This window comes from Borostomias antarcticus (assembly GCF_949987555.1).
Source record: "Borostomias antarcticus genome assembly, chromosome: 3".
NCBI lineage: Eukaryota > Metazoa > Chordata > Actinopteri > Stomiiformes > Stomiidae > Borostomias > Borostomias antarcticus.
The window spans coordinates 1827030-1855007 of NC_140236.1; the positions used below are offsets into that span (position 1 = coordinate 1827030).

Below are 27978 nucleotides of genomic sequence, written 5' to 3' on the forward strand. Positions count from 1 at the left end.
ACGGACCCATGGGACAGTATTTCGAGTTGGGAACATCAAAATGTGTTTACTAGACACCTTAAGGATTGCAAAAAACAAAGTAAAAAAACAACCATCCATGGGGCGCATGGGGACCCCATCTTCCTACTAGACCAACGCTTCCTGGAGACAACTGTGCTGAATCCCCCCTTGCTGTGGCACTTGGTGAGCTGTCCGTTTCATGGCAGCGATGCACAATGTGCTCATCAATCATCAATGAAGTAGAGTACAGGAAAGCCTTGTGCATTATGTAATGTTATGCCGCAAAATGTTTTTTATTTTTTTGAACAGGTTGACATGAATATCTAAACCCTTGTAAGCTACTGCCATCTTCAGGGGAGTTTGACATTACATGCAAAAGTTTCCTGAAAACATGAAATGGGCCATGAACATTTTAGCTCTATCGAAATCTTTATTATTATTTTTTTCCTATGTTTCTTTTTATACAGCAACAATGTAACAAGTATAAGTAGTGCTCAAGGTATATTACCGGTAAAACCTTTAGAATTCACTCATCTAAACCATGCATGAACCCCTGTGGCACATTATAGGAATGAGAACTCAATACTAGACAAAAACAGTTGTGTATAAAGTGAACACTGTTCATAGTATATGTTGGCACACTTTCTCAGTCAACAGACCTTTTAATGGCAAATGACACAATGTTTGGCAACTGTAAGGCATATATGATGCTTGGTGTGTGAATATGAAGAGGTGCATCATGGGTCTTTGAAACAGAGGGCTGGTATCCCAAACGTAGACTGACACTGATCCTAGACTCAAAAACTACGGAATGAAGATTATTAATTGAAAAGGCCTGTGAGTCCTAGACTAAGCTTCCGCTTTGACCAGGAAACAATTGTAAAAGTAGCACTTATCCTATTATGAAACTACAAGTCAGACACAAACAGCCTACTACTACTTACAGTACAAGTAAAAACATTTGTGCAAACTGGTCAAAGTACAAAAGGAAAGGAAAGTGCTCAAATATCCACATAGCCATCACTTCTATCAGTTTAACGTTATCAATACAAAATCTCAACAGCAGAGGGCGCCGTTTCCTGTCCTGACGACGTAGTAAGGAGCGAGTCGTAGCGTTTCCACCAGGCTCTTGTCGAGGACGGTGCGATAGCCGGACATGTCCTCCTCAGAGAGGGGTAGATGCAGCAGCAGTTCCTCTTCACACTCCTCTGTGAGTCTGGACCGGGCTTGACCGAGGGACCGGGTGACCGTCAGAGTGGCGCTGTCGTCGTCGGAGCTCGTCCGTGACGGCGCCACGCCATCTTCCTCTTCGTCGGCGATCCCGTTGCGAGGACTGAAGTCGTCGGACTCTGTGGCGCAGGTCGAGGCGGTGGCGCTGTCGCGAGGCAAACGCTCGGCGTCTGCGAGGCCTCGGGGTCTGAGAGAGGCCGCGGTGTGACTTTGAATCTCCACGGGGGCAAAGTTGCTCTGGGTGAACGGCAAGGACCCCATCATCTCCATCTCCTGAGTGGCTCTCAACTCCATCTCCTCCGAGACTCTCTGGGCCGCGTTCAGGTTCCACAGGCCCCCGGCCCCGGCTCTCTCTCCGGGGGGAGTCCGCTCTCTAGTCAGGTCCATGAGGATGCAGTCGGCGTCCTCTCCCTCCACCTCCACCTCCTCCTCCTCCAGGGAGAGCGTTTCCCAGGCACAGTCCAGCGAGGACGGTCTGGAGCTCCGGCCAGGGGACTCAAACACCACCCCTCTGGGGGCAGAGCGACGGGGCCGTTTTTGGGGTCGGTGTAGCCCCGCCGGGGCCGGGGCCTGGACCTCGGGACGGGCCGCCATGTATTTCCGGACCGACTCCGGCACCAGCACCTCGTGGCGCTTCCTCCGGGGCAGCAGGGCGGAGAAGGAGGGCACGCAGGCGCCCACGATGGGCAGCAGAGAGGTGGGCCGCAGGGCGGACACGAAGTCCGCCAGCTCCTGGTAGGAGGAGTGGTCGGAGTAAGGCACCACGTGGACGCCGGGGTGGTAGGAGACCATGGGTCGGCTGGTGGGCAGGATGGCCAGGGTGGGCTCCTCCCGGTTCCACAGGGCCAGGTTGGCCCGGCTGACCTGCGACTGGTCCACGGCCCGGATGCGTCCGGCGCCCGGCTCGGTGGTGAAGACGTCGGGCAGCTCCAGGGCGCGGAGGGTCTCCAGGCGCTCGTGGCTCACCTCCACCCAGGTCTTGAACTCCAGGGCCAGGTTCACCAGGAGGGACTCCTTCCCCAGCTTGTACAGGCCTGTGGGGGGGGGGGGGGAGAGGGACAGCAACAACACCAGTCACACACACACAGCGCCTAGAGAGAGACAACACCAGCACCACAACGGTGACACAATGACGAAACGGTGACATGGCTCCTGGAGGTGTGCCTGGATAGATATCCCGGGTGACCCCTCATCCAGGCTCGGGGTAGTCAAAGGATAGCCCCTCGGCCCCGAGCCTGGGGAGGAGAGAACACAACACCTAACCCGCACGAATCAATCAATCAATCAAAGCTCTATTTGTAGAGCGCATTTCATACACAGAGAACAAGGGAGGCGGACAGAAGGGACGAAGAAGAAGAGGCACCACAACCAGCCCTTTTAGACGGAATAACACGGGTACAGCTAATAGGCAACGCCGCAGCGCATAATGATTGATTGATTGATTGTATTTATTTTTAAGACAGGGACAAGGTACAGTAGACATTTACCCTAGATAATAGGGAGAGATGCACTGTACAAGGTTATAGCTAGACAGCTAATTTCCACCCGCAGTCCCTGGGCAAATAAATATACAGTCTTAAAATAGTGGGACAAATAGTACACAGTAGGAAAGTTACATACATAGAAGGAATACAAAAAAGTTATGTTAATGCAGTCAGCGCCTCACCGATGACCACTTTGTGACCCGGGTGCTGGCGGATGATCTCTTTGATCTGCTGGGTGGCCTGCTGGCGCGAGGGCAGCGTGCGCGTGGGGTCACAGTTGGTGTTGTCCAGGTACAGGACGTCGATGGTGGTGTTGGTCCGCAGGCACGACTCGCGCAGCATGGAGGGGGAGTATCTGAAGTCGCCTGGAGACAGAGCCAAGTTTCACGTTTGTTGTCATATACTCGATAACAATGCAACATCATTATCATTAATGAAAATCTTTTGGCTCGCTTTGAACAGCTTTGAAGGGGGGAAATAATTCAATATTTGATTGATTATATAAATATGATTAACAGCTTTGAAGGGGGGAGGAGTTCATTTTTTTTGTAGCTTGTTATTATTACGTTCTAGACCAAACAGGCCCTGCCCCCCCACCCTCCCCCAAAAAGACTAACCAGTGTAGAGTACAGTGCCAAAGTATCCTTGGAAGAGGAACATGACGGCTCCGGGGCAGTGGTTGGCGTCCATCAGGGTGACCGTCATGCGCTCCTTGCCGATGTCGTCCAGCGGGAGCAGGTATGGCTCGCCCAGCTCCAGAGGGTGGATCCACTGCTCTTTGACCTGGGAAGAGAGACCGTGTCTAGAATTAGAAGAACTGATTCGTCTCCCAAGGGAGAAATGTGTCTTGGGGATACAAGGGCCGTGGCGTTACAGCAACATATACACATAAAATACATAAATAGAACAAAACATTCACAATACATTCACAGCAACACACCTGCCCCCCCCCATACAGTATCACACACAACTCACAATATATATTGTATACACATATAAAATAAAGTGTCTCATAGATCTATCCATTCAGGAGCTTAATTGAAAGAGGTAAAGTATAATGTATATCTATTTAGTCTACATTGTGGCAGCCTGTATCTTCTGCCTGAAGACATCAGCTCAAAGTGTCAAGTAAGACTGATCATTTTTAAACAACATATACGTTAGGGCTGCACAATTAATCGTGAATTAATCGAAATCACGATTATGACCTCCGCGATTAACTAATCGCAAAAGGCCGCAATTAATAATTTTGCTTTGAATTGAGTGTGCTAGGACTACACGGACGAATCACAGGAGCTTATGCTGTCTGACCAATCACATGCGTTCCCGCTGAGTGCGCTGTGCACAGCAATTTCACTGAGAAGACAGATAGAGCAGTAGGTCAAGACAAGTGTCGCAGTAGGTCAAGACAAGTGTCACAAGAGTACCTGCAGCCGTGAGCAGTGAAAAAAATATTGAAAACGAGGTCAGTGAGTTAGTAGCAAGAAAGGGATCAACGTCCGTGATTTGGGAGAATTTTGGTTTAGAAAAAGATGATGTCGCTCAAGCCCAGCAGGTCATATGCAAACTGTGCAGAGCTAAAGCTATCACTTTGAAATATTAATCACAATTGTTAATCGCAATTACCATTTTGAAGCAAAAAATCGCAATTATTATCTTTTGTCATAATCGTGCAGCCCTAATATACGTACAGGACGATCATACACATCCTGCTCTCAGTGCTGTATATCCTACTGTATCCATCTCACCTGTAGTTTGAGTTTGAGCAGCGTGGCCGTGACGGCCGAGCAGTAGATGGGCCGGTGGCTCCAGGTGGAGGTGAGGCCGGCCGTGTGGTCACTGTGCATGTGCGAGAGGAAGAACAGGCGCACGTGGAGACACTTCCGCACCTGCCAGAAGTCCACCGCCAGCGGGGTGTGGGGGATGACCCTCCCGTTCATTCTCTCAGCTCTGAAAACACCGGGACAGCAGCGGGAGAAGAAACAACAACATCTGTGAGTGAAACAGCACGTAGGAATGACTCACTAGCAATGTTATATGTAAATATTATGTAAATAAAGTTCAACAAATAGCAGCGATCCCATAACGTCAATTGCTGTATTGAACTGAATAAAGTAACTCAAGTATAAACATGTTTATATTATGGATCCCATTCAGTATAGAGTAACTTGTAACACACACACACGCTCCTTAGCTCCAATTATCTATATGGTCGGCATATCCATACCCATCAATCTATAGCTATAAGCAACTGCACCATTTCTTTAATTTTTATGTTTTCATCTTGAACATTATTGTCATGTATAGTGTTATACTGGAGGTCGCCAGTAGGTGGCGCTGTAACGTTGCTTATTATAGTTCAGTCTGTGATCACACATATTACAATTATCGTTTCGGCAACATATCTAGTTCTATTAATACATCCATGCAACATATTCACATTTTCACATTCGTTTCTGTAACAGTGCTGCTAGTCTGTCGACATGAAAAGAGAAAGATATGTAGAAAGATGAAAGCCTGGTGACGGAAAGGTATCTAAAGAAGGTTAAACAGTCCCGGGTCAGCCTCCATCACCATTAGTTCACCTGCTGGGTCAGTATAGACGCCCTCCTGTTTGATCCTAACGAATGATTTATGTTGATTTTCCCAGAATCATCTGATTCATGAATCCTTTATAATCATCTGAATCCTGAATCCTTTAGGCTGTAACGCGTTATATTAATACATCCATGCTGTAACGTTACCGGCTGCTATTTTGAATGACGCGCCACATCCGCCCACTGTAGCGAGACCAGAGTAATCAATCACTCATTTTCTCCATCAGGCTAGAGTAGCAGATAAGATTGCTTGCGTATTGTTTCAAATTCACATAATCTAACACTTAATATGCACACAAACACAAACAGAGCAACATCGGGCATATAGGGTTAGATAGCTTAAAATCGTGCAACACAACGTCTGGCTTTACTACCGTTAGCCTGTTAGCTAGCTAGCTTATTCAACAACAACATGCAGAAGAGACGGTTAGCTAACCCTAGCTTGGTAGTGCTAGCAGGCTAAACTAGCAACTAGCTTAGCTAGCTAGCACATAAGCAGACAGGAGCTAACGTTAGCAGCTACTCACCTGTGCTTTTACAGTCAATGCATAGCTGCTAGCTGAACACTAGCATGGCTAACGTTAGCTGGAGGAGTGTGACACGTGATCCCAGTGAGACAGACTGGAAGCGTTTTCTCAGCGTGGCTAGACTTGTGTTTTCCTTTCCATTGTTGTTGTGATTCCTTGCAAAGCGATTTCATCCGGCAGCTTGGTGAAGCAAAACGAGTTTCCTCTACCAGGACCCTCCCCTCGTCCCCCCCCTCCACACATTCCAGTCCACACACACACACACACACACACACACACACACACACACTGCACACACACACACGCACACACACACACACACACACACACACTGCACACACACACCGATTTGCCCCAGCCTAGAAAGTATTGCAGATTATAATATTATGAAATAGAAGTTAGAACATAGTCATTTTGTATGATATAGAAACATCAAACAATTGAAAGGAAGCAGAGTGAGTGCAAGGTGGTTTTTCGGGACCATGGTGGATGTTGCAGGGCTGAACTCAGCCAAGCGACTTGTATTTTGCACTCATTATCCTATTGGAGGGTGGTTGTCATTCTCATGCTGTTTAGGGCTGCCGACGATGAAGACAGTGTATGCAGCTGCACAGTCGTTTGGCTCACACCAAGTCCAGTCCGGCGCCACGACATCTCCACAAATACACCGTTGCCTCTTGTGTCCCCCAGGGTAGAGCAGGACGCACCCTTCACCCAAACGCAGCACGAGTCCCCAACACAGGTGTGCCCAAGCATCATAACAGGCTCCCTCTCTGCAGCCCTCTCCAAAGACTGTGGGTCACATCTCGCCAGGGATGAAGCCGCCTCCCTCTTCGCCTCCCTCGAATCCCTCTTGAACTCCTCCACGACGTCCGTCCTCCCACCATCTGCACACTCCTCCTCCTCCTCCTCTCTCCTCCTGCTCCTTCACTATCGCCTCCCCCCTCCCCTCCTCCTCCCACAAGACCTCCGAGGGTCTCCTCTGGTATCGGATACCAAGACCTCCTTCACGTCCTGTAAGTTGCAAGGTGGGGCCTCCACACACACTCTCTATGATGTCATACCTCTCTTTGTGATTAGGGTTAAGACGTCGCTTCAAGTCTTTTCTCTGTCCTCCTGACCGATGAGTGTCCAGGAGTCTGGGGTCCGGGAGAGATGCTATGGGAAACATAACATCAATAACACACACACACACACACACACATAGATCATTTGCTCCAGGTCAGCTGACAATCGCACCGGAACAACAACAACAGAGCTGCAATTAACAGTGACTTAACCAGTCAATCAAGTAATCAATGGATAACTAATCGGTTGGTCCCACCTTTGCCCTGAAGTGCAGCGGAGCAGTCCTCGCACGCCCAGGTGCTGGTGTAGAGTTTGAGGGAGGAGCATTTGCGATGTGTTCCTCTGGAGCCGCACGTCTCACAGCGCATGATCTGGAACCAGCTGAGGGCCCAGAGAGCAGCGCCATGAGGAGCATTCATCACAGCAGGAAAGACTCTCTCTCTCTCTCTCTGTCTCTCTCTTCCTCCCTCCCTCTCCCCCTCTCTCTCCCTCCCTCTCTCTCTCTCTCCCTCTCTTCCTCTCTCTCTTTCTCTTTCTCTCTCTCTCCCTCTATCCCTCCCTCCCTCTCTCCCTCTCCCTCCCTCTCCCCCCCTCTCACCCCTCTCACCCCGTCTTGGTCGTGGCGTTCCTTCCCCCGTGGCAGAAACACTTGCGAGCGTCACAGTGCTGGTACACCTGCAGCAGCTCTGTGTAGGCGTTCTCCTCCAGCTCCCAGGATGCATCTCTGTGGGAGCAGGAACTAGTGTTAAACTCTGTTCCAAAACACAGACAAAGGTCTATAAATAACTTCAGCTGCAATAACTGTTTTGTTGTTTGTTTGTTCATTGTCCAACTTCAATGGCTCACTCCTACCAGGTGCCACGTCTTGTTATTCCAGCATTTCTGCCTGTGGTGTCAAATTACAGCTGTAACTTTTCTCCGCTCCTGTGCCTTAAACTTAAATATTATATGTCTTAGGCCTTTCATCAAGTCTCTTACTGCCATCTAGCGGTAGGAAATCACTTATTGCCGCTTTAATTACAAACTAAAATGTAGCAAAATACAGGGATAGGTCGATAGATTGGTACATTATCTTTGTGGTGTATATCTATGTTGGCCTACTGTAGCTCTTTGCTATAGTATCTATGTTGTCCTACCTCTGCTACAGTATTTATGTGGCGTATATCTCTGTTGTCATTACCTCTCTGGTACAGTATCTATATGGTGTATCTACGTATGCTATCCAATCCTCTCTGGTATGTGGACGCAGAGTCAATCCAATCCAGATCAATCAATCAATCAATCAGATGTATTTATATAGCACATTTAAACATGACTCTTGTCAACCAAAGTGCTGTACATTTGAAAATACACAATAATAATAATACACAATAATAATAGACAAAAGTCAGCATCAAAGTTATACAAGTAAACACAGGACAACAAACCACCATAGTTAGTTAGTTCATACACCAGTGTATGAACTAACTATGTTGTATCAGTGTAGAGCTCAGCCCCGGGCTGATGTAACAGTTGGTTGGGGGGCGCATTATAAATAAAAATAACATAACATAACATAACATAGAGGGAATACCTTTCAGGTGTGTGGATGTATCAGTGTAGAGGGAATACCTTTCAGGTATGTGGATGTATCAGTGTAGAGGGAATACCTTTCAGGGATGTGGATGTATCAGTGTAGAGGGAATACCTTTCAGGTATGTGGTTGTATCAGTGTAGAGGGAATACCTTTCAGGTATGTGGATGTATCAGTGTAGAGGGAATACCTTTCAGGTATGTGGACGTATCAGTGTAGAGGGAATACCTTTCAGGGATGTGGATGTATCAGTGTAGAGGGAATACCTTTCAGGTATGTGGTTGTATCAGTGTGGAGGGAATACCTTTCAGGGATGTGGATGTATCAGTGTAGAGGGAATACCTCTCAGGTGTGTGGACGCCCAGACGCAGCATCTCCTGCTGAAACTGCTCCTTGTTGTTGCACAGAGAACATCTGAAGAGGAACAGGCCGGCACTGAGCGCCTGGCGCTGCACAAGAGACCCCGCCCACCAATCAGTCAATCACTGCATCAACCAATCACGCCATGAGCAGGTCAACCAACCGACAAACCAATCAATGAATCGGTCAGCCAACCAATAAACGAACTGACAAAAAATGACAGTTAAGTAGTATCCTTGGGAGGGCCAGCCTACAATGAAGGTTGCCATGTTTGTCCCAAGCACCTGTTAAGAGAGGCTTTCCCCTACCTGGATACAGTCTCTATGGAACCAGCTGTTGAGGCAGCAGGGACATTTGAGGACAAAGTAGGACAGGAGCGGCTCCAGGGCGTCCAGACACACGGAGCAGGACTGGGGCAGGCTCGCGTCACACGACACCAACTGTCTGGGACTGTGCTGCTTACAGTAGGCCCTGGGGGAGGGTGGATAGTTCACTTATCTGGCAACCCAGATTGAATAACATTCAACTCATAATGAATTCACAATCCACTCACTCAAATTTTGGGGGAAAAAACAGAGAGGCCTAGAGATTATACTGTATATTAAACTAAAATTATAAACAGCAAATGTTCATGAAAACTGTGAGATAAAGGATGTGGACTTACGGGAATGACCCTGTGAACTGGAAGATAAACTGTTGTTCTTTGGCGCAGGGGAAATGGACGGTCTTCCTGCATGTTCTGACACAGCAGGCAATGGAGGCGCCTGTTTTCTTGCAGCCTGTACATCTCTACAACACAGCAAAACCAGCCGGTCAACCGTGGAAACAAGAGTACGCTACATGCCATGACTTTAAAGGTGGGGGGGGGGGAGAAAATACAGAGTATTTTTTTGTGGGGGACATCTTCCTACGCGGCTGTATGGTCACTTGAATGCCACTACCCCAATCTAAATATTGGGGGAGGACCTGACCCCCCCCAGGATCCCCGCCCCTGAAATATACTTTTATCTTTTTACCTCTAGGGTGTTACTAGTGTGTGCACAATCTAGGAGCTAACAGAACATGTATCTACTCGTTGTACCTCATGATGTATGTGACAAATAAACTTGACTTTGACTTCACTGACCAGTCTGGATGACCTGCGGACCTCCTGCTTGATGTCGTCCAACAGGAAGCCGTAGATGCCCTCGTGCTCCGCCCCTCGCTGGTACACCCCGGCGGATAACAGCTGGTAGACAGGAGGGAACACACGTGGTGGAGGAAGCGGATATGATCTGTGCACCAACTCCACTACTTCCTGAAAGTCACTTGGCATCTTTATTTCCTGTCCTATATGATTGGATGAAGTGATTAATCAGGTGTGAGGCAGACCCAGCGCACACCTGATTAATCACTTAATCCAATCATATAGGACAGGAAATAAAGATGCCAAGTGACTTTCAGGAAGTAGTGGAGCTGGTGCACAGAGCCTATTCACTGGGTATCACAAGAGTGCCAAATCTTGATAGAATGGTTCTAGATGGATTCCAACTGTTTGAAGCCCAGTGTGGACTAGCTACTTTATTTCTGTATCTGTCACTCACCAGGCAAAAGTAATGGACAGTGAGTTCATCGATCGTGATCATTTCTCCATATTTGTCTGGACTGTTGTCTCGGAGTTTACAAAAAACACAAGCTAGAAAACAGAAGACATTGCACCCGGGCATCCCTACTAACACAGTGGGTTGCAGCAACGTTGCACATAAGTTGTACTTAGGTAAGTTGCAACGTTACCATCAGGCGATGTTGTGACAACGTCCATCTAAGGTCGAAAATAACTTTACCCTCCTAAGTCTAATTAGACTTTTCTGCAACGTTGCAGAAACATTGGCAATATGGGTCCCTGCAACGTCATTAAATAACGTTGCTGTGACGTTGGATTAAAGTCCTATTAGGCTATTAGGATTGCAATCGGGCTATCCCGTGACGTCACTGCTTGCTTGGTTCACAGTTAAAGTAGGCAGGATTCTTTGCCAAACTGCTCCTGTCTTTTGTTCTTTTTTTAAATTTTCGCTTATATCCTTCATATTGTACTATGTTGAGGTGAATAACTCATCTTAGAAATGTTATTGATTGTATATTTCCCTGTTTGTTAACATTTAATGCTTTTTCATTAATTAAAACTAACCTTTCGGTGTCGACCAAGATATCATTTTTCAAAAGACGTGACGAGAAAACCCATTCATTCTCTCGGCATTATGGAACACTTCCACTAGGGGGCGATGAGATCACTTTCCCTCCTATAGATGGGTTCGCCGTCTACGTCACAGCGGGGTGCGCACGCACGCAGCCTCTTTGGGAAAAAGGAACGAGCGAACGAGGAACGAACTCGCTAGCCACAGTAGCTCCGTTTCGTGTAGCTAATTATGCCTCAAAGCCGCTGTGCTGTGAACTGTACAAACAGAAAAGGACAAGATGACGGCCTCAGATTCTTCATCATCCCCTCGAGATGTCACCCTTTTCAGAGGAACCACCGAAAGCTGTGGTTTAAAGCCATAAAGAGAGCAGATTGGGGACTAAAACACTTTTTTTGTGTGGTGCGAACTCATTTCTGGTAAGTTATACCAGTTACCTCGGGGGTTTTTCTCATCAAATTACATTGATTTGACTGTTGGTTTAGCTATTTATTTGTTTACTTACCGGTAATAATTTAAGTAAACAGAAGTAACTCATAACCTGCACGCTGAACTAAGTTCAGGAATTGGAAGCCCAATGCTAGCTAGCTAACGTTAGCTAATGCTAGCTAACACGCTACTAATGCTAGCTAACACGCTACTAATGCTAGCTAACACGCTACTAATGCTAGCTAACACGCTACTAATGCTAGCTAACACGCTACTAATGCTAGCTAACACGCTACTAATGCTAGCTAACACGCTACCTAGTGCTAGCTAACACGCTACTAATGCTAGCTAACACGCTACTAATGCTAGCTAACACGCTACCTAGTGCTAGCTAACACGCTACTAATGCTAGCTAACACGCTACTAATGCTAGCTAACACGCTACCTAGTGTTAGCTAGCTAAGTCAAGGCCCGAACTTGACTAATGTTTAGACAATATTGAAAATACTCCGACAAACTATTGCAAATCTTTTTTCTGTTACTGCTGGCTTTGTGTTCGCCGCGAACATTTGCAGAAACATAAGCAAGCGAACGGTCTGAGATGTTAAGTTTTGTGTTAGTTAACGTTAATATAAAATGGCCGCTGGACTGAGGGAAATTGTTTGTTTGACTCTGCTGAATTTGGGTTTTCCCCAAGTCCACAACTGGTACTGTTTGCATTTTAAGCTGTTAAAAAATACTGGCGGGGGGGAAAAAGATCATTACTCATTATTCTGAGGAAAACAGGATGGCTGAAATGTATTGATTATGGTACTTTATGCACACAGATCATTACGAAGGTGGCAGGCTCATGGCAAAGGTCTTTGAGCAGCAGTCGTCAATGGATGAGCGCCAGGACGTTAGAAAGAGACGGCACAACACGCGCTATCACTCCAGTGACGAAGGTAATATACTAAGGTGCATTCAACAGTCTCAAAAGAGTAGTACTTTTGAAATCGTGAGCTAATTTAGTGATATTCCACTAGATATTCCAAGCCCCGGGCAGCCATTGGTCCCCACTATGCAGGCCAAAGACCAGGTGCCAGGTGCCGGAGTTGAAACGCCTCTGCCAGCGGTCCAGTACAATCCACGTGTGCTGTACAATCCAGGTATGCATGTTTGTGTTGAAATGAAATGTCTATGCCTACTGCACACTGATAGTTGGACTATTTTTTATTTATTTTGAATACCATTTTACTCATCTTGCAGATTTTCCAAGCTTGTCCCATGTGGGCGAGCGGGGCCCAGGCCCCATTTATAGCACCCCAGCCAGATCATACAGCACCCAGCCAGACCAGGTAAGAGTGGCATGTACTGCTGTGGTGTCTACCTGTCTTGTCTTTATTTAGTTTCCCTCCAAATGCCAGAAGCCAAAGCCAACACCATAAAGTTTCCTGCTAATCCCATTCAGTTAGCTCTGTGATTGGCTTTTTTAGATTGAATACCATTTACTCATCTTGCAGATTTTCCGAGCTCATCCCCTGTGAGCGAAAACCATGCGAGCCCAGGCTTCATGTATAGCACCCCAGCCAGACCAGGTAAGAGTGGCATGTACTGCTGTGGTGTTGTGATGTCTACCTGTTAATGTCTTAATTTATTCTCCTTCAAATGCCAGAAGCCAAAGCATGCTGCCAACACCATACAGTTTCCTGCTCATCCCTTTCCTTTATCCCTTTTGCATGCAGGGATATATTTTGAGTTTCATTTAGTTTTATGTCAATGTACTTATAGCCACATCTGTGTTTATCTAGATTTCCAGAGGTCTGTACATCAGCAGTTCTCAGAGATGCGGGAGCAACTCCGTGAGCTTGCACGGACTGTGAGGGAACTGGCCCAGAGCACGCGGCCTGTGGAGTCTGGAGCCCAGGGAGAAGTGCTGGATGTACTGAACCCTGCCCAAACGGACGAGGAGCTGCAGGTCTGCAGGCCAGGTTGAAGGACCGGGAACATCAGAGGAAGATGGTGAGTGTCTGCAGGGCGGAACTTTGTCTTATTTTTGCAGTGCAGGGAAGGGTACAGTAAATGACTCTTTGTTTTGCAGACACAATACCTAGGTGCCATTGGTGGCAGAGACTTGGCGGACACAGTCCGGCGGGTGCTGTCAGCTGTAGCCACACATGCGGTGTGGAGCGCCTATGTGACGAGATTGAAAGGTCTACTCATTCGCTTGTCATGGAAGGCTTAATGTTAGCTGTAACTATGCATTTCACTCACACACTGATTCTAAGTTGCCCCCAGGTCTCCGAATCATCATCGTCTTCATGATCTGTTATTGCAGTTATCCTCTGTATGTATCTTTTAAAAGCAGTAGTCCAAAACACATGGAGTTATCCAACCTGTAACCTCGTCATCTTCTTGGAGGAGGCCCAATCCCAAACCAGCTCCTACCATGGCTCCTACCCACTCCATCGAATTTCCCTCCAAACTAAGTTTCATTCGCTGTTGGTTCTCCCGATCTTCCAATCAGCGATAGGGGGAGGGATATGTACTCTACTGCCCCCTTGTGGAAGATAACGCGCAGGACAGTTTAGAAGAGAGCGTCAAGACAATAAGCAGCTTAATTTAGGGAATTATAGGCAAACGTATTAATATATATACATTATAATCTATTTATATATTTATATATATATATATATATATATATATATAAATACACACAAATATTAAGATGTGATCACCCTACAGGATCTTGCTCCCTCAGCTGGGTCTGACCACAATGCAACACTAGTACTGCACATTCTTACAAACTGCTTGTCTGTGAAGTAGTCAGTGTGTGCTGATTTTTGAAAAGGTTGGGAGGGGTAGGGGGTGCAGATGAATTAGATTATGTGTTTTTGCGTCTGCCATTGTACTGTATAAATCCAAGGATCAACCCATTAGCTTTACTGATCTGGACTGAAAAAGTCTCTCTATGTGTGTGTGTGTGTGTGTGTGTGTGTGTGTGAGAGAGAGAGAGAGAGAGAGAAGTTGCACTGGCTCCAGGTGTGACAGAGGTACTATACTCCCTCAGAATTCTACTGTAAATGTGTGTGTGTGTGTGTTTGTGTGTGTGTTTCATACACACTTCTGTGAGAGCGCAGGCAGGAGAGTGCTTCTTCCACTGAGAGAATGTCTTCCTTTGCCTGTAGTCACCATGTCCCCAACATCTAAACACTTCCTTCCTCGGCACCCGGCCAAAGCCATTAGGAAGACTGCTTCATGACAGCCTACTAGGAAGCCCCCCCCCCCCCCCCCCCAGTACTATCATCTCATCATCCAGAGAGCAGGTCTTTCTCTGCTGTCAAAACACTTCCTGTTTACTGTTATGAAAAGCCTGCAAAGGTTTTTTGCACCCAGGTTAAAGGACTCATTACATTACATTACAGTCATTTAGCAGACGCTTTTATCCAAAGCGACTAACAATAATTGCATTTAACGTAGGAAAAGCCAATGTACTACTACTTGCCAGAACTCACAAGTGCATCTCCTTTCTAAAACAACTAAGAGCATAATCTAGTGCTGAAGGCAAAGTGCAAGAATAGCAATCTCAAATACAATAGGTGCTTAAGAGGGAGGATGGTTGTAGTACTTCTTGAGGAGATGAGTTTTGAGCCTGCGATGGAAGATGTCCTGACGTCAGAGGGCAGTTCGTTCCACCACTGCGGGGCCAGGACAGAGAAGAGCCGTGACCGTGTCGATCGACCGCAGGGGCCTCGGAGTGACGGGGCAACCAGTCGCCCTGAGGTAGCAGAGTGTAGTGGTCGGTGGGGGGGGGGGGGGGGTGTAGGGTTTGACCAATAGGTCAACAGCTGAAGCACATTCGTGAATAACTATAGAATTATAGTTGGCGTGGGTGCCATGGCCATGGTGTGACCAACCAAACACCAGTAGGTGACACTAGAGAGCTTGACAACATATTATGGACAGGATCTGATGGACAGAGATATATACAATGTACTGTATTGTATGATAGAGACCTGGGACTGGTCAATGCAAGGCAGTAGTTTGTGGCTATGGAAGCTTTGGACTTGATCAACCATTTGATTGCTCTCTTAATGTAACGGGATGGGCTTTTAAAGATTCACAGAGAAAATGAGAAAGAGAAAATAGAGACTTTTGGAGGTCAAGTCTTCTTTCTTCCTGGACAAGAGGTTTATCTTCTGGATCTCAGCGCCTGTTATTTATCTTTATAATGGAAATAGACTGTGGTTTTAAACATTACACACTATCAAATGCAGATATACCTTTGTTATTATTAAGCACCATGTTTTTTATGTTATGGAGGCTATATTGATGTATGTTTTCAGTTGCATTGTTTTTGTCCATGATCATGCTACAATGAAACTAGTTCCACCCATCTCAATGTGTACAATGCATGCCAATAACAAACATCACAGTGAAACCACGAATGAAGTCAAAATGAATTTATTGTAGCATTTATTTTTTTTATTCAAGCTGTACAGATTACTCATCTAAATGCCCCAATCACAATGCAGTAAGCAACGCTTGCAAACAGAAAAATCAAAGAAAAGGCAAAAAGTGATTACAGCCATGCTGTACCAACCCATTATATACACAGTTTAGACTATATACAAAGTATCTAACAATCCATAATGTATTTGTAGAGACTGCAAATGTACAATTACAGCAGTTAGTCGATTCTATTAGATTCTCCCTATTATCTGCACATGTTAAAAAAATAAGACCATGAAATAGCATTGTCGATCGGATGTGTAACTTGACCTACTGTGTATGAAAAGCCGTAGCGTATTTATTTGACTTTGTTTAACTCTTATCTACAAGTTAGTGTTTCTTTGTGTGTCACAACTATGCATCAGCTGCCCGGACCAGGAAATGAATGCTCATGGTAGTTATGGTAACCTTAGTTTAAGTGATGTTCAGCTCATGTGGATTTGTGGATGTAAATTAGGATAATAAGCAACATTAACTTCATTTACAGAGATTGTTTGAGTGGTTATCAATGGCTAAATGACTATTCTTTCGAGGAGGCTCATGCTATATGTTTTGATGAGTGTGACTTGGTGGTTTTCAGCATGCCCTGCAGCAGCTGTGTGCACACCAGGCCTACGACGAGTGATTCAGAGAAACGCAGCATTCAACAAATATAACTGTTGCCCTACCAGTTCCCATTAGTACACTCAACACTAAATATCAATGCCCACACTGGTCATATAATATGCAAGCACACACACACACACACACACACACACACGCACACACACTTACAGTACACAACAGAAGTTCCCTTGCTCAGTTGTGAGCTTTGGTGAAAGCACAGAGCGCTATACAAGGCAATAGGCGCCACCCTAAACCCAAGCATACAAGCATTTGTTTTAGAGTGTAGCCTACTGCAGGTCATAGGCATGGGTGGCATACTGTTTTAAACATAATGCATATAACACAAACAACAATGCTTTTCTCTCAACCCAAGAATATGATGCAGAAAGTATTGGTCTTGTATTGTATGAACAGCAGATACAGTTAGAGTGTACCATGCTGTAAGCAGTCCCATTGGCATGTGCGTATTGTCTGGACACACTAAACATCTTAGAGGACCCCTTGTTGAACTTTTGACCTTAAAAGCCCACCTTATACCCAAGGCCCAACTTGTATGTTTATTTCATTTTTGACTAGGTCAAATAGATATCAGATCTCCAAAATGGGATTACTCATTTTAGTGTAAAAATGGGTACTATAACACTATTTCACATTGAGACAGTTTTTACACGTTTAAAGTGTTTTATTTGTAAATGTATGTATTGGTCTTATTTGGAAACTATTGTTTTATTCTAACTAAATTGTAGCAGTGATAGTAAGGTGCTCTATCGTGTGCTTCCTCTTTGGTACAATACTGCATGCACAGTTGGCTGAGGTCAATCTGCGTTTACTTGACCAGCTGGTGGCACCATAGTCTCAGGAAAAATGCTCCAGATTTACGTTTGCAGCCTCTTACCCAGATGTTCAGTGGTGTGGAACAGAAAGCCACTACCATGTGAAATGGGAAATCTTCTCTCTAACACGTTTAGACATGTGATACCTTTTGGTCAGGTTGGGAACAGACCGAGAGGTTCTGAATACGGTTCAGGGCAAAAAATAGGTCAGGTGGAAGATTAAATGCCAAGTAGAGCCGTATACCAAGTGGCTGAATGATAGAATATCCAATAGCACACTTTCAAAATTGTACAAATGTATGCCACACCACTCTGCTAGCTATGGTACACAGAAGCTGTAGTCAATCTCTCTCAGGCAAACCTCACACATCAGAGGGTAGGAACTGCAAAAGACACAGATGCCGATCTGATTGACACAATAGTGATGCTGAAGTCTCAACTGCAAATAATAATAATCTCCCCTGATAAACTAAAAGTGTCTACATTAAACGTTGTGTAGTTTAATATGGACGTGTACGCAGCCTACATTGCAGTGGCCAGTGTGGTGTGGTACGGTATAAAGGGAATAGTAGTATCTTTGGCTTTGAGAGACTACAGAAGGGTACCGAGAGCTTGACGCACACACACACACACACACACACACACACACACACTTGCCTTTACTGAATTACTAACAGCGAACATGTACTTCTTTTACCCTCCCAGTTCATGAGATATTGATTTGGAACATAATTGTTGATTGTTGTCGCTGCAAATAGCAGGAGGGAAGTGCACCACTTTGTGGAAACTTCACAATGAATCAAGATCATCTCTTCTGGAATAAAGGTTGAAAAAGTAAACGTCTCTGCTCTTAGCTCAACACAGCTGCTTTAGACGTCGTCTGCTCACTAAGTGTTCATGAAAGCGTTCTGAGTCTGGGAGAAAGACCTGCTCACAAACGAACCGAATTACAGGAACAGATAGTTCTGTCACCATGGTGATACGATACGATATACTTTATGGTAGTTTGATTTCCATCACGATTCGTCCCAGCTGTTTTGATATGACCCCCCAGATATGCAAACGAAGAAATTAGAATGTGGAAATGTGCAACTGATAAAAACAAAGTGAAGGCAAACGTTCATGCAAGATGGCTGCTTACTTACTTTATGAATTAATCTTATTTTATACAGTATATTCCCAGGGTTAAAGCACACAATTCTTGAATGCCTTCATTTTGACAGGACGCATGATTCCATGATACTCTATGAGCCGACAATAGGCCTACTTATTATTTTCATCTGCACCATACACAGGCACATGGCCAAATACAACAATAGTCCTCGCTGTTTTCTATGTGTATGGTTTATGCATGGAGCAGTGTGTACGCTTTGGTTAATACTGAAAATAACCCCCCTGCCTTCCCTGACAATAGCTAGCTTCTAAAGTGCAAGAATGATTCATGAGAAACTGGAGCAAAGAAAAAAAGCCAAACTCCTTTTTGATTGTGTTCTTTTTAGGAAACGTTCACTAACAGAGTTGATGACGTGCATTTAAACACTCGCTCTTAGTCCCATATTGTCTCTAAATGTTGATAAGAAGCAGAATACAAAGCATTTATGCTTATAACAATGTTATACAGAATCACATACATGTGGTTCACATTATCCAGTCCTCCACTGTATGTCTCCAGGGATGCAGGTTCATACTCTGCATATTCTAAGAGACATTCCCACCCTGTTGAATGGCTGTATGTTTCCCGCTGTTTCATTCACAAGAAGCTGGCGCAAACAGAGGAGTAGAGCCTAGTCTATATTGCGTCAGACAAGCTATGGTTCATGGTTCACAGCTCTGGACAACACACTGCCCAGAGTGACATCAGTACCGTGATCCATGAGTCCTAGATTGTCTCATTCTCTACAGTATAAACTGGGCTTAGGAAAACGCCAAGCTCCGCCCCTCAACAGTCTTCTGCCTCTAGGATCTGTAGTCCTTTTTACTGTAGGGCTTGTTGCCTAGGATACTATCCACCTCATGCACGATGGAGGACGATAGCTTTGGAAGGACCTGTAGGAGAGAGATGAAGGGGATACTGTAGGTTGGCGGCCATGACATCATTATTCAACGGTTCTTTTATACATTACATGCTGGGGGCTTGTAGAAGGAGTGCTCTCTAGTTATAGGTCAAGTCTTTGATGCGGAAATTCTTGAAATTCTTTGATGCTGATTCTTTATAAGAATCCAGAAATGTACATTTTCAGTGTAACTAGGCAACATGTCACACGCAACACACACATTGATGTCTACGACCCTTTTAAAACGTGAGCCTACGTGCACTCTACCACATATTATACACCAATAAAGTGCTATTGAACACACATTTACTGTGAGCAAAAACTGAGTCAGGGCGATGATGCAGAAAAAATAAGCTCCACACCCAGGAGAGATTTCCCCCTCTACTGTAGCTAAAAATAGGACCAAGCCTCCACCATATTAATAAAGAGAAAAACACTGAGAATGTTCTGGAAACTGAACACGGTAGATGACTTTCTTATCTCCTAATAAGACAAAAGCTAGCAGTACTGGAGGTGTCTGTGGCGCTCTATGAACTAGCTGACTTCTGAGAAACTAATATGAAACATAAACATTAGAAATTTGCATGATTAGGTTGACTTTTGAGGTCTACTTTTCATGATCGGGTTTACTTTTCTCATTACGTAAAATGTGTGTGTGTGTAGGTGTGTGTGTAGGTGTGTGTGTGTAGGTTTGTGTGTGTGCGTGTGTGTGTGTGTGTGTAGCTGTGTGTGTGCGTGTGTGTAGGTGTGTGTGCGCGTGTGTGTGTTCTCTGAGTTCTCTCACCTGTATTGCTCCTATATTCTCCATCAGCTGGTCGGTGCTGGACGCCCCCAGCAGGACGGAGCTCACGCCTTCGTTCCTCAGACACCAGGCTGGGGGGGGAGGAGCGCCAGGGGAGAATGAGGGAGAGAAGAGACTGAGCTACAGTATGGGTGCGTGAGTGTGTGTGTGTGTGTGTGTGTGTGTGTGTGTGTGTGTGTGTGTGTGTGTGTGTGTGTGTGTGTGTGTGAGACCATGGAACCTATTGACCCAGTGATGTGGAGGAGTTGAGTTGATTCAGGCTCAACATTATTTGAGTGAACTGTGCAGTTCTCCTGGGAGAGAAGAGAGAGAGAGAGAGAGAGAGAGAGAGAGAGGAGAGATAGATGGAGGGAGAGAGAGAAGGAGAGAGGGAAAGGGAGAGAGGAGAGATAGAGGGAGGGAGAGAGAGAAGGAGAGAGGGAGAGAGAGAAAGGGAGAGGGAGAGAGAGAAAGGGAGAGAAAGAAGGAGAGATGGAGGGAGAGAGAGAGGAGAGATAGACAGAGAGAGAGAAAGGGCGAGAGAGGAGAGATAGAGGGAGGGAGAGAGAGGAGAGATAGAGAGAGAAAGAGAAAGGGAGAGAGAAGGAGAGATAGAGGGAGAGAGAGAGAAAAAGGGAGAGAGGAGAGATAGAGGGAGGGAGAGAGAGGAGAGATAGAGAGAGAAAGGGAGAGAGAGAAGGGGAGGTAGAGGGAGAGAGAGAAAGAGAAAGGGAGAGACAGAAGGAGAGAGAGAAGGAGAGAGAGAGTCGAGGGGGTGGTCCCATCTGCTTCCCCACTCCTGAAAGGTGACAGGGACAGGATGTGACTCCATGGGGATTTGGGCAAGCCTGTTCTAACTGTGGAGAACCCACAGCTAATGAAACCATCTGTGTGTTAACCCGTGTGTGTCTGTATGTGTGTGTGTGTGTGTGTGTGTGTGTGTGTGTGTGTGTGTGTACAGGTATCTACGTATGTGTATATGTAATGTATACACTATGTATGCAGAATTGTGCGAGTATAGTATTTTTATCTGTGTCATAAGAAGCAAATAAAATCTAGACTTTTGAAGACATTCCCAGTTCTACAGGGGAGCCGGTGAATTCAGTCGCGTTAAACACGGTGGTAAACGAGACCACGTTCACAACCAGTCGCAGCATCACTCGACGCCAAGGACACACAAGCTGACCGACGGACAGACAGACGGACCCCGAGCTCCCAGGTTACGGAGGAACAAACAGAGAGAGTGTAGAGGGACAGACGGACGGACGGACGGACAGAACGGACAGACAGAGAGAAAAAGAGAGAGCGGCAGGTGTTGTTAGTTTGGTTACCGATGGCGAGCTGGGGCAGAGTGCAGCCCAGCCGCTCGGCGATGGCCTGCAGCTCTTTCAGCTTCGCCTGCTGCCGACGCCCCTCCTCGCTCAGGATCTTGTCCTTCATCCACTGGTAGCCCTGTCACAGATACACAGCACAGCCCCGCTCAGGACTACAGTACCCAGAATCCCCTCCGGTCCCCCATCGCACCATCTGTTCGCTGGCAACCATCCAGGACTACAATACGGGTCCTCCACCCCATGGAACATATCTGCGGTAAACAGAATCAGGGTTTCTGGTATGAACCGGTTCTTCTCACGCTCCGAGAGTGCATCTTTGAATACATATGAAACCAAAGCGTTATGTATTCAAACAGGCATTCTCACACCGTGAAAAAGAGGTAATGCCTGAATCATTCTGCACGCTTCAAGTGTTTTTAAAATGATAGAACATCCATATATATCTCAGAATGATAGAACAGCCATATATATCTCAGAATGATAGAACATCCATATATATCTCCGAGAGGAGTCAAAGCCTTCTGCGCTGTTGAGTGAACTACAGTCAGCCTCTCATGACCTCAAATACAGTCTTCTGTTTCTGATCTTGGGTCAGTGATTCCACACGAGGAGTGGGCGTGAATTGCCTGTTGCATCCATTAAAGTGGCAGTGTTGGCAAACGATATGAGGTATATGAAACCAAGGCTCTCGATCTACAGTACGCATGTCCGGAGAACCGATCCCGCCACAGTAAATGACGGTGACTCTGAACAGTGATCAGTACTGAGAACAGACGTGAAGATGTGGAGGATTGAGGAGGATCAGATGATTGTTTGTGTTTGTGAAGGAGCAGACCGCTACTAGTGACGACACTAACCACAGTGAAAACAAACAATAACATACTGTAAACAACCCAGGTTATTCCTTCAAGAAGGTCTCTGACAACAAGAAACAACAACAAAAAACCATAACGCCAGCGATTGTGATCGACTGAGACCGTGAGCAGACTGGACAGGGTCACATGATGAACGGGGTCGTAGGTCAGGACGTTACCTTTAGCGAGGCCCGTGAATACGGGGGAACCCCGCTGTCATACTTCCCTGAGATGATACCGCACGCCAACGGAGACCACGTCATGGCGCCCACGCCTGCGGACGGACAACACGGGACGGACTTCATTACCCAGCATCCCTCACGGTTAAACCCTCAGTTATTCAGACGCGATGGAAGTCGTAACTCGCCTATCTTGTGGAAGAGCTCGGGGAGCTGCACCTCCACCTTCTCCCTCTGGAACATGTGGTACTCCGCTTGCTCGCAGATGGGCGGGATCAGGTTGAACTGCCGCGCCACAGAGTACGCCTCCTGCAGGACAGACAGGGAATAACTTGTGGTCTCAGTAACAAAATGAATGACTGAATGAATGAAACTTTAATTTAATATGGACATCACAATTACATTGGAACAGTCACAGTGGACAGACCAGATGCATTGCTTAAGCGTTTGTAGCACAAGTGCTAATTTTCAACACTAGTCCATAGGAGGCTTTTCTAAAAGATAATAGAGTAAAATATGAAGTACGGAACCAAACAGTATACAAACAAAATACAGGATTAAAATCACAAATCAGATTCTAGCAATCACAGCCCATAATAAACAGAGCGAAAGGTCTGAACAACAGAACCAGTCTGCACATGTGAGCACTGCTGCTTCGATTTCAACCAGACTTTGAGTCCTCTGTTAAAGACGTTCACATTGGACTCCAGTTTTAAGTCAGTAAGCAGAGAGTGATACATTTTTTTCAGACGGTTAAAAGCCAGTTGCCATTGTTCGGGGTATAGATAGCTTGCAGGGTTAATATGTCAGTTGTTTGATCGTTATGTGTAATAAACATGCTTCTGTGTGACTCGCCATGATCTCCATGGAGCTCCATCGTGACGTGCCCCAGTACATGGCCATCCCCTGGTTGATCACGTGGGTCATCGCTCGGACGGTTTCTGCCAATTAAAACACAGAGATAAACCTTGACCAGAATATATGAAAAGAGGACATAGCTGTAAGGGCCACAGGGGGAGAGAGGACAGAGTTTTCTCAAAATGTTACTAGGAAGCGAAAGAGAAGAACAGACTTGAGGGATAGAAGTCAAAACTGAGGACAAAGAACAGAATTGCAAAGGAGCATACAAGAAAAAATATCTTTTGACTTGACTGCGGCCTTGTCCACATGTACATGGGTATTTTTAAAAGCAGGATTTTTCATCCATCCTTACAAAAAATCTGAACATGATAATGCAATAACAGCTGCCTAGGCTGTTGCTGGTTTATTCTGTTCAATGGTGCCATGGTAACGGGGCTGTAACATGCTTTCGAGAGCACCTCAAATAGGCAGCTCGCTGTGACATTCACTCTCAGACTTCTGCTCCTCTCCAACTTTGATTTTTAGTCCTTTATTCGCCAGGAGAAAACACAAGAGGAACCGCATTTCGGTAACCGAGAGCTGCAGTGGTGTGGTTGAGTCCACACGGTTCTCATCACGCCATTTTATGTAAACAGGAAGGTAACAGCGACGTGAAAACAAGCCAAAACTCTGGCTTTCCTGTCCACATGACAACACTGAAAGTTTCTAAAAATGTTCACTTTGGATGGAGTTTTCAAAAAAAAGTCTGGTTTCAGTGACCTAGAACTGCCCGGTTTCAAAAATACCTGTGTTCGTGTGGACAGGGCCTTAGTGCTTTATAATGTAATAATAATAAGGCATATAAACTTTAATGGAATCCTTGATCATAGAATATTCATAATGATCTACAGTAGGAGAGTATGTGTGAGGTGCAAATAGTGGTTATAGGGCAACATAACACTTCATACAGTAAAATAGTTCTTCAAGGCAAATATCCCAAACATACTTTTTTTATTAAGCACTGGAGGAGGCAGGCACACTTTTTATTTTAGTTTTGTAGTTTTTTTTTGGTTGAAATAAGGAGGCAAAACAGGCTGAGGTGCCCTAGGAAACCTGCAGATTAACCACAAGAACAAAACAACATTTTAATTAAAAAGAATAACTTTCATGAATAAGTCATCGCACAATTGTGCTTAGAAGGAGAGACGTGTGCCAGCAAGGGAAAGACCGCCATCAAGAACGTCTTCACAAAGAAGGGGCTGCAATGACAGCAGCCATCTTGCACAATAAGTCCAGGATGAACCAAGCCAGCAGCCAGAGGAACAGGGGCCCAGTCCAGACATAAACTCTAGCCCCTAACCCTCACACAAGAGTTTAAACATCTGAAAGGACTGGATACAGTAGGTAAAGTTGAGTAATAATGTCAATTTCCTGAAATGGCGACTCACTAACATGTTGCTAAAGACTACTTTCTAGCATGTCTCAAGCTTCACAGTGAACCCACTAGCAGCCCACTGTGCAGGAATGGACTGCACTCATACTGTATAGCGCTTTTATCCAAAGCGATTTACAATGGCCTCTCATTCACACACACATTCACACAGCAGCTGCCATGCAAGGTGCCAGCCTGCTCATTGGGAGCAATTTGCGGTTCAGCGTCTTTGCCGAAAGGACACTTCGGAGCCGGGATTCGAACTGCCGACCTTGTGATTATGAGACGACCTGCTCTACCTCCTGAGCTACAGCCGCTAGCTACAGTAGCTAGTTCTTTCAGATGTGCTCAGCATGTATCCATGACAGGCTCGTCATAGATAATGGTTCTGAGCAGCGCCTGGGCTGAACGAATGAAGCAAAAAGATATATAATGATAAGAGGATTGCTACAAATGGAGCATGCAGTTATTTTGCTTTCACATTGTACTTTACTGTAACCAGTTAATTAATGTAAAGTAGCACATCTCAAGTGTGTCGATGTACTTAAGCAGCACAGCGTGGTTCTCTAAATAATCATATTCATCTATAATCAGTTAGAAAATAAGAGATAGGAATAAAGAGAGAGAGAGATATGATATTTCACGTTATATTTTGTTCCAAATATCTACCAGAGAATGGGTTAAGAAATAATCTGAAAGTGTCACTTCTACACTCACGATGAAGTTCATCAAGTGGCTCTGAAACTGCCAAATATATCCCAACACTGCCCTTAGCCCCGAGAGAGGTCCATGCTGGAACAGCACTGATGGAGATGGAGGAAGACATGCTGTAGGCTACTGTAGCACTTTACCGTTAAGGCACACCACTTCCTCTAGTGCCGTTTTTACCAAAATGTGGTAACTTTCTGAAACTTATTTTGGAATCGGCAACTTTCTCCAAACAAGTCGTCACTAAATAAAAACACACTGGCGGTGATGTGTACTGTAAAATAAAGTCAAAGCAACTACGAGGAGTGTTTGACTGGTTATAAAACAGTCTCATTTTAATACCGATGCCTCTATATTACCTATAATAGCAAATGTGGCCACTGACGAGAAGACTGGCTGTTTATGTGTAGTTATTCTATAGATATCTGCTCGGCTGGTCGGGTCGACCAGAAAGGACGAAACGATGTATTTACCTCGTCGCTAGTCATCTTGACAAGTAGCGTCTTCCAAAACGAATTCTGGGCTGGGCCTGGGCAAGATATCGTTATGACAGGAAGCAGTGGTGCTCATGGGAAATGCAGGGATGTGGCTAGAAGGGATACAGCTACAGCCAGTGTAGAAGGACGGTAGAGGCTAGTTCCCATAAACGCCGAGGCCATTTAGAGCTAAGGGTAGGGTTGAGGTTAGGTTTAGGGTTAAGGTTAGGCTTAGTTAGAGGGTTGGGTTAAGGTTAGGGTTTGACCGGTCTCTGAATTTATGGGAACTACAGTCCAGTAGTCTTCTTCACAGGCCGTAGCTGGGTCTCATCGAGCCACAACCGAAATGCAGTTGTCTTTCCGGGAAAACACTACCGTTTTTTTCCACAGTTGCCACTAAAATCAACACAAACTGAACACTCCTCATAGTTGCTTTAAAAAACTGAGAAACCAGAAACTAAGTAAAGGAAAGTAATGTGAAATGAAACAAAGAATAAGGATAATTTCCCAAAGAAATAATTCAATGAATGAGTGGTTCCTTCAATTCAGTGACCTTCTCCAAAATTTACTTGCAAGATGTTTTGACAGATCCACAAAACGGTATAAACCCCTAAAGCTGTTGCATTCCTCCTTCTACTGCTAGCAGTGGGAGGGACCGTTTAGCATTTTATGGATTCATAGGAGTTTTCCACATTGGGGAAAAGGGTGGGATACTATTTCTCCCAAGTCACTGCCATAAAATGCTTTTTGGAGAGGTGGTCAGTACTTTTCACTGAGGGTACCATGTACCTTCTATGATGAATGTTCTGGACTTTGAGGTGTGAAATGGGTCTCCTGGTGACAAAAGCAGCAAAACAAAAAGATTATGAAGAGGTTGACCAGTCTGGTAGTGAAAAAGACAGAAAACCACTGACCTTTCAGTCATGCACTGCAAGGACAGAGTTTTTAAAGTTTTATCGGCTATTTCAAATGGGAACTGAGGAACTGAAATTTGCTATGAACCAAACGAAACCAGTACGGTATACTTGGTGGAAGCATGCTTCAATACTCATTAGCACAGAGGCAGAGAAGACTGATGAAGACTTCCATTCCAGGCCCGTGCTCAGATGCATACTCAAAAGGACAGTGCATGCTAAGGCACCCCATTAACATCAATTCAATTTTGGAAGCAGAGCCCTTAGTCTAATGTACCCATTCCGCACGCATGCATGCACTGAACACGGCACAATGCTAGATAATTAGCCTACAAAAGTATGACGGTTAAAGTCATATTGCTTCCAGATGTATTGCTTTTCCAGACGACTCAAAAAGTAGCATGCATGTCCCAACACTGTCTACGAGTGCATTTCAGAGAAATGACGTGCTTGCTCCACTGCTCAAAGAAATGACCCCAGAGTGACCTCATGTTCACTGGTACAGTTTACCTCAGTATGAGCGTACTATTAGCTCACATTAGATTGGAGTAAAGACATCGTTGGAGTGTGACGTTCAAGAAAGTGACAATGTCACACGTGCTCCCTCTCAACGCCATGTCAACACCGTGTCGGCGCTGTCACCATGCATGTGTGCAGAATAGCTCGACTTATGCTGTATAAGGAGCCATTTTAGCACGCCTTGGCAAAGCTAGATGCGAGAACATCAGTTCATGGGCCATGATGTAAACGCAAAACAAACAATGTACAGTTCTATAACAGCGAAAAAAACATAGATACCTTCCATAGGTGTGTTAGGGTCGGGCCTGTTGGCAAAAACCACGTCCACATATTCCAGCTGAAGTCTTTCCAGTGATGCTCTTAGACCTTTATCAGGAGCACAGAATCAAAATCAAAATAGATTGTAACACAATGTAGAGAATTATGCTGTCATTCATGTTCGTAACATGGCTGAATGAAAACTAAGCCGTTTAGCCCACAGACAGACACTAAAAAGGTTATTGGAATGGCTCACC

General features: G+C 45.4%; 2 protein-coding genes and 1 long non-coding RNA gene across 5 annotated transcripts in view; 1 reads left to right on the forward strand and 2 right to left on the reverse strand.

Moving 5' to 3' along the window:
• Positions 1-6373: 6373 nt before the first annotated feature.
• Positions 6374-10545, reverse strand: LOC311329961 (G2/M phase-specific E3 ubiquitin-protein ligase-like; the record flags this gene model as incomplete). The annotated part of the gene is made up of 8 exons (XM_084461913.1): positions 6374-6546; positions 7163-7287; positions 7514-7630; positions 8822-8928; positions 9148-9310; positions 9504-9628; positions 9966-10067; positions 10423-10545. The coding sequence occupies 8 exons, from the start codon at positions 10543-10545 to the stop codon at positions 6374-6376; spliced, it is 1035 nt and encodes a 344-aa protein (XP_084318039.1).
• A 657-nt stretch (positions 10546-11202) lies between these two features.
• LOC311307462 lies at positions 11203-14178 on the forward strand. Its single transcript, XR_014630367.1, has 6 exons — positions 11203-11432; positions 12270-12386; positions 12468-12590; positions 12691-13019; positions 13233-13443; positions 13523-14178. It is a non-coding gene; the product is annotated as an uncharacterized lncRNA (long non-coding RNA).
• A 5150-nt stretch (positions 14179-19328) lies between these two features.
• The window catches only part of LOC311307580 (voltage-gated potassium channel subunit beta-2), a gene marked incomplete at both ends in the record, with an annotated part of 50936 nt that continues 42286 nt past the window's right edge, over positions 19329-27978 (reverse strand). For 2 of the 3 annotated variants that reach the window (XM_084436404.1, XM_084436403.1), the window contains 8 exons: positions 19329-19418; positions 20211-20299; positions 21539-21659; positions 22575-22669; positions 22763-22883; positions 23430-23515; positions 27743-27829; position 27978. The exon at position 27978 is cut by the window's right edge and continues 43 nt beyond it. In XM_084436404.1, the coding sequence (XP_084292530.1) occupies positions 19329-19418; positions 20211-20299; positions 21539-21659; positions 22575-22669; positions 22763-22883; positions 23430-23515; positions 27743-27829; position 27978 (690 nt within the window). Of the gene's footprint in view, positions 19419-20210; positions 20300-21538; positions 21660-22574; positions 22670-22762; positions 22884-23429; positions 23516-26819; positions 26865-27742; positions 27830-27977 lie in introns of all 3 variants that reach the window. The other variant, XM_084436402.1, reaches the window with a different exon arrangement.